This window comes from Pyrus communis, chromosome 11 (genome assembly GCF_041283825.1).
Source record: "Pyrus communis isolate YQ-2024b chromosome 11, ASM4128382v1, whole genome shotgun sequence".
In the NCBI taxonomy this organism is placed as follows: domain Eukaryota; kingdom Viridiplantae; phylum Streptophyta; class Magnoliopsida; order Rosales; family Rosaceae; genus Pyrus; species Pyrus communis.
The window spans coordinates 8,913,122-8,925,049 of NC_142575.1; the positions used below are offsets into that span (position 1 = coordinate 8,913,122).

The following is an 11,928-nucleotide window of genomic DNA, read 5'->3' on the forward strand; positions in this document are numbered from 1 at the left end:
TCTCCTGGGTGATGTGGGATGTCACATACATAATAGTATTTTGCAACTAATTATTTTTATGTATTTGTTGCATAGGGTGACAAAGCAATGGCAATTTACAAGACAAGAACTACACCAAAAAATCAAGCTTTTAAGTTGCATCATGCTTGGAACATCCTCAAGGATTGTCCGAGGTGGGGAACCGATGCGAACCAACAATGTGGAAGATTATTTCATAGTGAAGCCCCACCCCCAAATGATGTTAATGAAAGTGTGAATTTTGCCGACAATGAAGGTGTCGAACAAATGACCCCAACTTTTTCTTTTGCAAGGTCCCCGGGTAGAGATAAGCAAAAGGAAGCAAAGAGAAAAGGGAAGTCCCAAGATCCGACATGTGCCCAATTTGCTAGCGAAATGGCAATAATGAACGAAAACCAGTGCCATCGGCAAGAAGAATTGGCCCAAATGCTTTTGGCCATGAAGGAAGAAGGGGATAAGGAGCAAGAAATGTACGAAACTAATTTGATAATGGAGGACCTCGACAAATACACTTCAGAGAGGAAGAGATACTTACGTGGTAAGCAAAATGAAATTTTACGAAGGAATGCCACAAGGAGTATATTTCAAGATGATGATTCATCTCAAGACTATCACCCAAGTCCATCACCAAGTCAAGATGGTGAATATCATTATTAAGTTTATGTAGTCTATGAGTTTTTTATTGTATTAAGTTTATGTAGTTTATTAATTGTTTTTTTTTATTTTTTAAGTTTATGTAGTTTATTAATTGTCTTTTTTATTTTTTAAGTTTATGTGGTTTATTAAATGTCGTTGGTATTAAGTTTATGTGGTTTATCTTGATTTTCATGTATTGATTTAGTGATTTTTTAAAATTTATCGGAATTTAAATATTTCTCGGTTAAAATGTTCATAAAATTAATTTAGGATAGTCTACATAAATTTTTTTTTTTAAAAGTTAATTTTAAAAAAAAATAACCTTAATTCATTCTTTGATAATCTGGGACTAAAATTTTAAGCCAGAAGGGTTGGAGTAGAAAAGCTGTTTCTGGGCTAAATATTTTTAGGTTTTAGGTCACCATTGGAGATGGTCTAAGAGGTGGGAAAATAAATTGGTATTATAACAATATATTTACACTAAGGATAGAAAGAATAAATTAGTATCAAACTCGTTATTCACTAGATTTGAACTTAAGACTTCTCACTTCCAAATGAAGAGGAACTGTAAACTACGTGATCTTGCAATCCAATGTTAGTCTCCATTTCAAAATGTCACATTTTGCTTGGGAGAATAATTCCAAACAAAAGACATGTAATACTTCGAGCTAATAAAAGAAGTGGCATAAAACCGAGTGCAGCGGCATTTTAGACTTCATAGAGCCGACCTTAAATAGGAAATTACTGTTCAACAATTAACAGAGGAACTAAGCAAACAGAAGCTAAAAAATGACGGAAAATAGCAGCGCCACTTCCCAGATAATTTACCAATCAAATATTGTCTCGCATAACAGTAAATCTTGTCCCTGACCAATACATTACTAATCAAATAGTCTCGCATAACAGTAAATCTTGTCCCTGACCAATACATACATATACCTTCCATCACTCATGGCAGCAAAGATCAATATTCGAATAAAACAGCAAAATTCATCACAATGAACCAAAATATTTCTGCATCGCAGCCACTACACCGGTAAAGGAAGCTAAGTAGATTGCCAACTTCTAAACAAACCGGGGTAGCCATGCCCCGAAAACTAGAAAGCTAGTTAGAAAATATGAGCAAGAACAATACTTGCAAACATGGAAGACACATGTAATTGATGGATTGGATGTATCGTGTTATCAACCTGCCCGGCTGCATTTTCTATTTATGCGGCTTCTTCCAAAAGACCCCAATCTTCTTTAGCACGTTTCCATTTTTCTTCTTCAGTAAATCATCATCCATATCTTCAGAGTCAGGCGAGCCAAACTTCCCGGTGACATGATTATAGCTGCTGTCCAATGATCCAGTTCTCTCCATCAGCTTGCCGTTATTTCCTGGTGAAAGCATGGTTGCAGCTGCCTCAGCTGCCTTCCTCCACTGGTCAGACTGCACCTTCAACCTTCTAAGTTCAGCCTCCATTTCTGCATTGGCTGCCTGTGCTGCCTCCAGCTGTTCTGCCACTCTTGCTACCTTCTTGCTGCTCTTGTCTGCCTCCTCCATCACAATGCCAAGCTTCACGAGAGCCTCTCGTTCTGCACACCTTGCAGCCTCTACTTCCACCTCTACCTCATTGTTAACTTTACTTTGGCTTTTGTTGATTTCCAACCTGAGTGTTTCATTCTCTTCTGAAATACTCTGCAGTTCCGTTTCCTTGTCCATCAAATGAGCCCTTAAATCCGTAACATGCCCTTTTAGTTCTTTCAATTCCTTTTCCAGTTCATACTCTCTCTGGCATGACAGGCTTTTATCAAGCTTCGAATTGAGCCCCTCGTTCTCCTCTGCAATGCCTTGTAATTCAGTTTCCTTATCCATCAGGTGGGCTTTCAACTCTTCAACTTCAGCTTTCGTTTTCGTCAATAATGCATCCAGTTCCCCCTCTCTCTGACTAGATGTAGATCTTATCTGCTCCACTAGTTCATGAGCACTTCTTAGCTGCACGGTGCTCTGAATTTTTTCTTCGTGGTATTTGGTCTCAGCAGTTTCAAGAGTAGATCTTAGCCGTGCCACTTCGGACTTCAAGTCATGGAGTTCTGCCTCAGTTTGGTTTGACTCCATAGTCTCTTGCTTTTCTCCAAATTTTTGCTGAAGGTCATTGTCACCAGCCTGATTTTGTGAAATGTTGCTGCTTGCATTAATCAGGTCAGCCTTGAGTTTGCTAACGAGTTCTTCTAGTAAATTTACACGCACCCTTGATTGATCTAACTCTGAAGAAATGCACTTGTAAGCTTCTGTCGATTTCGTGCCATCTAACCTGAGTGCCTCCATTGTTGTTCTCGCGGACTCCAGCTGCAGTAGGGTTTCACTAACCATTGCTTGTGCTTGAGCTTCAGATGCCTTACAGTCCTTTAATTGTGTTTTCATGTTCTCCACAAGAGAAAGTGTTTCTGCCAAGTTTTCTTTCAAGCTTTGAAGCTCGGCATTTGTTAACTCTGCATGCTTTGTTTGATCAGCCTCAGATGCAGCTACCGCTTCAAGCTGCACCTTCAGCCTCTCAATCTCATCAACAGCAGATGCCAAGGCAGCTGAGTCAACTGAGTGCTGCTTCCGCACAGCCTCAAGCTCGGACTGCCACGCTTGATCTCTTTCTTGTGAAATCTTGTGAAGCTTGATAACACGAGCTTCCTCAGAAATAGAAAGCTCAGGAAGCAGCAGCTGGGATTCTTCGAGCTTCGAAGACAATGCCAGTACTTGCTTCTTGGAGTCCTCGGCATCTTGCTGAGCTTGCTTCTTGCATGATTCAGATGATTGCAGCTGGTTCTTTGCCTTCTTCAGATCCTCTTGGAGCTGAGAAATCTGAGATTCCAATTCAGATATTCTACTTGGGCCCTTCTTCTGCGTCAAGAACAGAGATGAAGTTTTAGAATTTTTCCTGCAAATTATCTCAAGAAAGACATAGACAGTGCATGCAATCCAAGCACTTATACTTGCAAATCCCACCACTAACAGAAAAAAGTACCCAATTGAAGGTAATTTTTGGGAAAGATATAGTACGAGTTCATATTAATGTGTCAAATTGTGTCAAATAACTTTAAGATGGAAAAAAAAATTCCACCCAGGGTTTAGACTATACACACTGTGCACTCCAGTGGTTACAGCATCCTATAGATTGTGAAAGAGCAGGACTCATGGAGTTTGTTAATACCTCAAACAATGGACTTCTGGGTGACCGCCGCTCAGTGACTTTTGGGCTTCTTTCTTTAGGTGTTCTTTTAGCTTGACTTGAAGTAGATGCAGAATCAGCAGTCTCCAATGCAGTTGGCCTGAGTTGGCGAACAACTCGAGAGCAGACCTTTTGAGAAGGAGAGACCTTTCGAGGAGGAGAGACCCTTCGAGGCACTTCAGAGGAGCCACTTCTGATAAAAATTAAAAATCAGTGAAATAATAACAATCAAAAGCTTCTAGGAATCAAAATGGCAACAGGAATCCCCAGCTTCAGAACCTATAGAAGCAGTCCAGGGTTTCTGTCAACGAACATACTATAGTTATAACTTCCTTTTTTTTGGCTTCGATGTTTTAATTCTATATTCTATCCAGTTTGAATTACAGCAAAACTTGCATTCTATCTCTCCATTAAAAAAATTACTCAAAGTTTGAGAATCCTAATTATTGAAATCGTCAAATGCCAACATCCTTAGTAATAATCCCACATAACATGGAACAATTCGCACAAACCAAGACCAAGAAAACCACATAAACTTTGTTGCCACACTTCTTTGAACAGTAAAGAAAACATTTCCTGCAATGACCACAGAGAACAATGCGGAAAATTACAAAAATTTTGTGATGAGATTTATTGGTTACCAGGAAAGTTTAATTTTGAGTTTGCCAAATGCAATATGGTGACATGAATTTCCTCCATTAGCTAAGATGTTTTAAATAATGATACTGATAGCAAGTAATGATAATATTCTTTTCCCACATTGAACGAAAAATCAAAGTATAAACAAATTTCACAACAAATAAATCAATCTAATGCCGGAGGAGTTTATGCAACTAAAGTTGCTTAATTGGTCCAAGGGGAGCCCTTTATGGTCCTTCGATAGCTCCAGTGGGTCCTGAATGCTGCAGTATAGCTGTCAAGAGGCCTCAGAGTTACCTCAAAGGAAGGATACAACAAGTTGCCAAATCTTTACGATGATGCAGATAGACAGATATGGTTACCAAGGACCTTACCACAGAACTGGTCCACTATTTTCAGCGGTGGAAACGTCACAAATAGATTAGTAAACTGAAAAGAAACACATCATACGACTACAAGTATGATCACAGAAATAGGACAAACCCCTAAACCAGATGTAAGGACATTGAGTTTATTTGAACGAAAAAAGAGAAGCTGCTATGACATCGGTTTTGCAGCATCGCTGAACACTAGTACTACTAAATCTCATTAGATTATACATAGCAATACAGATAAATATGCAACATTAACGAACATCAGTACCTCTTGCCTCAGAAAAAACAAACCAACGACGCATTTGAACAAGCAAACACACGAACAAGCTTATTTAGAGGAGAACAAGATGCCAATCACGTAAAAAGGCAAGCGAAAGTTACCTTGGTTTAGGGGTCTGCATAATGCAACTGCCTTTTCTACCTGCAAAAGTTGCGCTTCGCTACTTGAATGCCCTCGACCCACCAAGACCTGAAACAGTTGAAACAAGATCACAAGACCGGGACGAGGGAATCCAATGTTTTAAATGTTCAAAGAAATAAAGCAGGTTCATGAGGGACATGTGCTTCTTATCATTCACACGGAAAGACATTATGGCAAAGATGTGCCAACTATATATCCGTACCAACCATTTTATCCAACCCAAAAATTGAAAATAAAAATAGCATCTTGAAAACCAATTAAAGCTTGGTACCGAGTTGCAAGTGGTGGATTGCCTTCAAACCACGACGTACTCTCGGGTTCAAACCCTCTTCCTTTTCTTAGAGTAGCTTAATGTAGTAATATCGCTTTCAACCCACTACAAAGTCTGGGGCCCAAGCCCTCTTTATCTCCTTAGTGTAGCTTATGGTGGCAACATCGCTCGCATTATAAAAAATTCTTGCAACAAGTCCCACATGTGCTCATGATCCATCATTGTAAGCACAGCTAGCCAATCATGATTACAGAAATACCCCTAATCCTCACAATGAGCATTTGTTAACTTTGTTTCGTACGAGGGTAGTTTCGGATTCGAGAGAGAGAAAAAGAAGGGTCGCCTCCTCCAGTTCTGCCGTGGAATGGGGGGACTAATTTGAAGTTGATGAACACAAAAATAGTTTTCTTTTCTCAAAGGTTGTGTCTTGATTTTTTAAGAAAACACTATTTTCTCGGAAGTGTATCATTTTTTCCCAAGAAACAAACAGATCTAAAGACAACATAAACCCAACGACTATAAAATAAAAAAATGGAATCAGAATCTGCAGAAAAGCAAGTAATGCAGCTAAATAAAACTGAAGAGGAAAAGCGAAAGTTGAGAACTTGATTGTACAGAACAACTTTTTGAGATTCGATTCTGCTTTTTTGAAGCCGGAAAAAGACAAAGAAAAGCCTGCAAATGTTGAAGCACTTGAGCAGAAAAAGAGAAGCTGCTGGATTGTGATGTATCACACAGCAGAGGAGCTTCTTTTTATGCTCAAATTTCATCCGAAAAGAAGTTAAAAAGAAGCATCATTACCCTTGAGACTCTACAAACATAAATTTAAAACAAAAAGAAAAAACCAGTAAACTATGAGGATAAACAACAAGAACAAACCGTGTTTGGTTGCCTAGAAAATGTGGGAAAAGAAAAAGAAACAGAAACCCATTTTTGAAACGGAAAACCCATTAAACATCAGAAAACAAAATGCTGAAAATGCACAAAAAAATGGGGATTTTATCTGTCTACCCACATTTTCACATCACACAAATGACTGAATGAAGGCAGATTAAATGAGAGAGGTCACAAAAAATTTACCAAAAAAAAAAAAAAAGAAAAGGAGAAATGTGACTTACTTGGTGAGCTTGTGGGAGATAATGATGTATAGTTTGACAATGCAGAGAAGCAGATAGAACCGAAGAGTATGAAAACTGTTCACTTTCTTCTTCTTCTTCTTCCAATTTTGCCGTTGCAGTTTTCGAGGCGTTCTCTCTCTAAATTGGATATTTTTGTGCTTTGTGTGTTGCGAGAGTTTTGAAGAGTGGGGAGCGTGGACTGTTTTTTGAGTGCGTGTACGAGAGGAGAGGAGCGGAGGGGAGAGAGAGAGAGAGATGTAAAAGTTAAAAAACGCAGTGCCAGAGAAAACAGAGGAGGACATATTTGTCGTTTCATGGGAAAAGGATCATAAAACCGGATTTGATTCGACCTTTACGTCCGAAGTTGGATATATTATCCGTCTCTTGTGTTTTTCAAACTTCTATGAACAGTTTGGCATTATAAAAAAACAAAATTCTATGTCTAATCACTCTGTGTCTCACATTTTTGGTACGTAATTGTTTCTACGGTCTGTCACAGGCACATTAAAATAAATTCGTTAAAATAGAAAACAATTTACATAATACATGTATACGATAAATGTGCAATTTGTATAATTGTATCCAAGTTTATATTACTTGCATGTGCATTCATGTAGTAGGTCCTAGAAATGGGGAAACAAATTCAGTAAGAAGCTGAAGATAAGAATGTGAACAATAAATTATTGGTTTAAAAAACGTGAAAAAGTTTTAGTTGGTTGAAGCTAAGGATTGTATAACCAATGCGGAGTGGTTTAGTGGTTGATTATGAATTTCAAGTTCGTATTTTATATGATACATCTTGATTTGATTTTTAACATTGTTAAATCACACGATGATAATCAGGTGAGACTTAAATGATTATGTAAGTCTTTCTAACATCCAAAAAAAAAGTGAAATCAAGTGTCATCATCATTTTTCCGAAGAAAAAAAAGGCTAATTATTGCACAATTGTTTAGTCATTTTCCATTTCTTTTTATGAACCCGCTTAATGACGGATGCAAAATTTTGGTCACTATGTATAGGCGCCAAACTACATTTGGTGACTATTCTTTTAATTTTTTTTTTTTAATTTGGTCAATGTAGTTGCTAAAAGTTTCGAGAAATCTTGTGAGCTTTATAAAAGATCTTTTTGTTATAAATAGGTAAAAATTAAAGAGATAATTTTTACTAGTGACAGGAACGAAGTAGGTGTAAAATATCACACTATAACTATAACACAAGGGAATGACTAATAAAAGTGGGAGGAATAGATACTGACGTTATTTATCTTTCTTTTCTTTTTATGTGTTTTGATTGCAGTCGAGTGCTCTATTTATAGAGCAACTCGTATTATTACATTTTGAAATTTACATCACATAACTTTGAAAATACAATCCTTTTGTTTCCGAAGTCTACATTACATTTGCGGGCATTAAAAAATCTGTGTGTGGGCATTCATAACAATGTCAATGTTTTCAACACTCCCATTTGGATGCCCACATATCAACATCAGTTGCCTCGTTAAAACCTTGCTTGAAAAAACTCAGTGGGAAAAAACCATAGCGAAGGAAAAAGAGTACAACTTTACTTGGATTGTTGATATAGTGATAAATATGCTTATGTTGCCTCGTTAAAACATTGATAGGAAAAACCCAGTGGGAAAAATCTTAATCGAAGGAAAAAAATACAACATGCATGTATCATGGATGCTTCCCCTAATACATATCTCTCCCTGATTCCGCATTCTCCAAATTTAGTTGTTTGGTAAGTCGACGCAATCAGATACTTTGCACTATCTTCTGAAATGTGCACTTTGGTAGAGATTTAGTGAACAAATCTGCCAGATTTTCATTGGAACATATTTGTCTAACTTCAATAACTTTAGCCTTCTAAAGCTCATGTGCACTGAAAAACTTTGGAGATATGTATTTAGTCTTATCGCCTTTGATGAATCATTCCTTTATTTGGGCAACACAGGCTGCATTATCTTCATGAATGACAGTTGAAGTGTTTGTCTTTGAAGGTAGACCACATGAATTTCGAATATGATGGATCATTGATCTTAACCAAGAACATTCACGACTTGCCTCATGTAAAGCAAGTATTTCTGAATGATTTGAAGATGTAGCAACTAATGTTTGCTTTGTTGAGCATCATGAGATTGTTGTATCTCCATTCTTAAACACGCATCCAGTTTGTGAGCAGGCTTTATGCGGGTCAGAGAAAAAACCAGCATCTACATATCCAACAAGAATCTAATCATTTGTGGATTTCTTTGAGTAGAAGAGACCCGTGTCTGTTGTCCCACGAAGGTATCGCAATACATCTTTGACTCCCTTCCAATGATGAATTGCTAGAGCAGAGTTACACCTTACTAAAAAGTTGACTGAAAAAGCTATATCTGGTCTAGTTCATTGTGTTAAATATAATAAAGCACCTATTGCACATAAATATGATACTTCTGGACCAATGACCAGTTCATCATCTTATTTTGGACGAAATGGATCTTTCTTAATGTCCAAAGAACGACCGACCATTGGCGTGCTGAGTGGATAAGCTTTGTCCATACCAAATCGCTTCAGGATTTTTTCCATGTAAGCTGATTGATGGACCAAAATTCCACTAGCACAATACTCGATCTGCAAGCTGAGACAACATTTTGTTTTTCCAAGGTCTTTTATTTCAAATTCGTTTTTCAGATATTCAGCAATTTTATTGAGCTCTTTAGGGGTTCCAACTAGGTTCATATCATCAACATATACTGCCACTATAGCAAATCCACAGTTGGATTTCTTAATGAACACATAAAGGCAAATGACATTGTTGATATACCTTTCTTTGATCAAATAATCACTGAGACGATTATACCACATTCGTCCATATTGTTTCAGCTTATACAATGATCGCCTTAATTTGATTAAGCGCATACTTCGTGGTTTGTTAGTTGTTTCAGGCAACTTAAGTTCTTCTGAGACTGTCATATATATGTACGTATCTAATTCTCTATATAGATACGCGGTGATGACATCCATAAGTCGCATGTCAAGTTTTTCTGAAACCACTAAACTAATTAACTAAAGGAACATAATTGCGTCCATTACAAGGGAGTATGTTTCTTCATAATCAATTCCAGGTCTTTGCGAAAAGCCTTGTGCAACGAGTCGTACTTTATATCTCGCAATCTTGTTTTTCTCATTGCGTTTCTTTGTGAATACCCATTTGTAACCTGCGGGGTTTACACCAGACGGGGTTTGGACTACTGGTCCAAAAACATTTCGCCTTTCCAAAGAATTTAATTCTGTCTGGATTGCATCTTTCCACTTAGGCCAATCATGTCTCTGTTTGCATTCATCAACAGAGTGAGGCTCAAGATCATCACTTAATATGATTTCAGTAGCTACTACGAATGCGAACATGTTGTCGATGATTATTTCATTCCAATCCCACAATTCATTAATACAAGCATAATTTATAGAGATTTCTTTGCTTTCATGTACCTCTGTTTCTTCAGGTACATGTGTCTCATCAAAGACATTTTCTTTTTCTGAAAGTATAAAATCATGAATTGTGGATGTGTCATTCATTTTTTCTTCTTGAATGATCTCATGTGGATTCGGTTGTTCCCTCGTCTTTCTCTTTCGAGGGGCTGAATATTTTGAACCTGGTGGTCTACCACGCTTTAGGCGTGCACCAGATGAATCATTCGCTGCCACTTTATTTTGTCCAACAGAGACATCAATTCTTGCAGGTGCATTTGCAGCTGGTATATGTGATTTTGTCACTTTCATATCATCATTAAATGCATCTGGCATTTGATTGGCAATACTTTGAAGATGAACAATCATTTTCACTTCATTTTCACATTGAATGCTATATGGATCAACATGAGATAAGGTGAGAACAACCCATGTCAGCTGTTGCCGTTCTTCTGGAACGGTCTTTTCTCCCCCTAACGACGGGAATACTGTCTCATCAAAGTGACAAGCTGTAAACATATCACCTGTCAAGGGTTCCAAATATCTAATGATAGATGGTGAATCAAAACCTACATAAATTCCCAATCTGTGCTGAGATCCCATTTTAGTGTGTTGTGGTGGTGTAATAGGTACATAAACAACACAACCAAAAACTCGTAAATGTGAAATGTTTGGTTGATACCTAAACACGAGTTATACCGATGAGTATTGGTGGTTGGCTATAGGTCTCAATCGAACCAATGATGTTGCATGTAAGATGGCATGTCCCCATGCAGAAACTGGCAATTTGTTTTCATAAGCAGAGTGCGAGCTATTAACTGAAGCCGCTTAATCAATGCTTCTGTTAAACCATTTTGAATATGGACATAAGGAACATGGTGTTCAACATCAATGCCCAATGTCATGCAGTAATCATCAAAAGTTTGAGACGTAAATTCACCAGCGTTATCAAGTCAGATTAACTTAATGAGATAATCAAGGAATTGTGCTCGCAACTTGATTATTTGAGCAAAAAATCTCATAAAAGCTACATTCCGAGTAGACAAGAGACAAACATGTGACTATATGGTAGATGCATCAACCAAAACCATAAAATATTGAAATGATCCACAAGATGCTTGAATAGGCTCACAAATATCCCCTTGAATTCTTTGCAGAAATGATGGGGATTCAACATCAACCTTTAGTTGTGATGGTCTAATTACCAACTTCTTTTGAGAACAAGCCTTGCAAGGGTTATCATTTGAGATAGCAATGTGTCTGCTCAATAATGAATGTCCATTAGAGTTGGTAATGATTCTACGCATCATGGTAGATACTGGGTGACCCAGATGATCATGCCAAAGCATGTAGACTTTTGAATCAATGAACTTTTGGTTCATGACAATATATGATTCAACTGTCTTTATGTGTGTATCATTGGAGGTAACGCATAGATACTCCACATTTTCTGCACTTTTTGTTTCAATGTGGTATCCATTTAATCGTATGTCTTTGAAACTCAACAAATTTCGAGTAGACCGAGTAGCGTACAACGCATTCTGTATGGACAATATTGATCCATTTGGTAACATAATCTGGGTTTTCCCTGAGCCTTCAATCACATCTGATTGGTCTGATATTATTGTTACCTTTACTTTTGTAAGCATCAAGCTTGAGAAATACTTTCGATATTGAAGTATTACATGCGGGGTTGCGCTGTCTGCAAGACAAATATCTCCGCCATTTCTCATGTTTTGAGAATGGCCATAATTTTTATCCATGCTTTCTGAGTAAAGGAATCACATTTA

General features: G+C 37.5%; 1 protein-coding gene across 2 annotated transcripts; it reads right to left on the reverse strand.

The window, feature by feature from the left end:
• Positions 1-1,477: 1,477 nt before the first annotated feature.
• On the reverse strand, positions 1,478-6,964 carry LOC137742261 (interactor of constitutive active ROPs 3). 2 transcript variants are annotated; one of them, XM_068482079.2, is made up of 4 exons: positions 6,684-6,964; positions 5,255-5,342; positions 3,843-4,053; positions 1,478-3,532 (listed from the first exon to the last, which is right to left on the reverse strand). In XM_068482079.2, exons 2-4 carry the CDS (start codon positions 5,272-5,274, stop codon positions 1,862-1,864), a joined length of 1,902 nt encoding a protein of 633 aa, XP_068338180.2. In that variant the 5' UTR covers positions 5,275-5,342; positions 6,684-6,964; the 3' UTR covers positions 1,478-1,861. The 2 variants fall into 2 exon arrangements, with proteins under 2 accessions (XP_068338180.2, XP_088535748.1); XM_088679622.1 differs by having other exon boundaries at positions 5,566-6,714.
• Between the last annotated feature and the right edge of the window lie 4,964 nt (positions 6,965-11,928).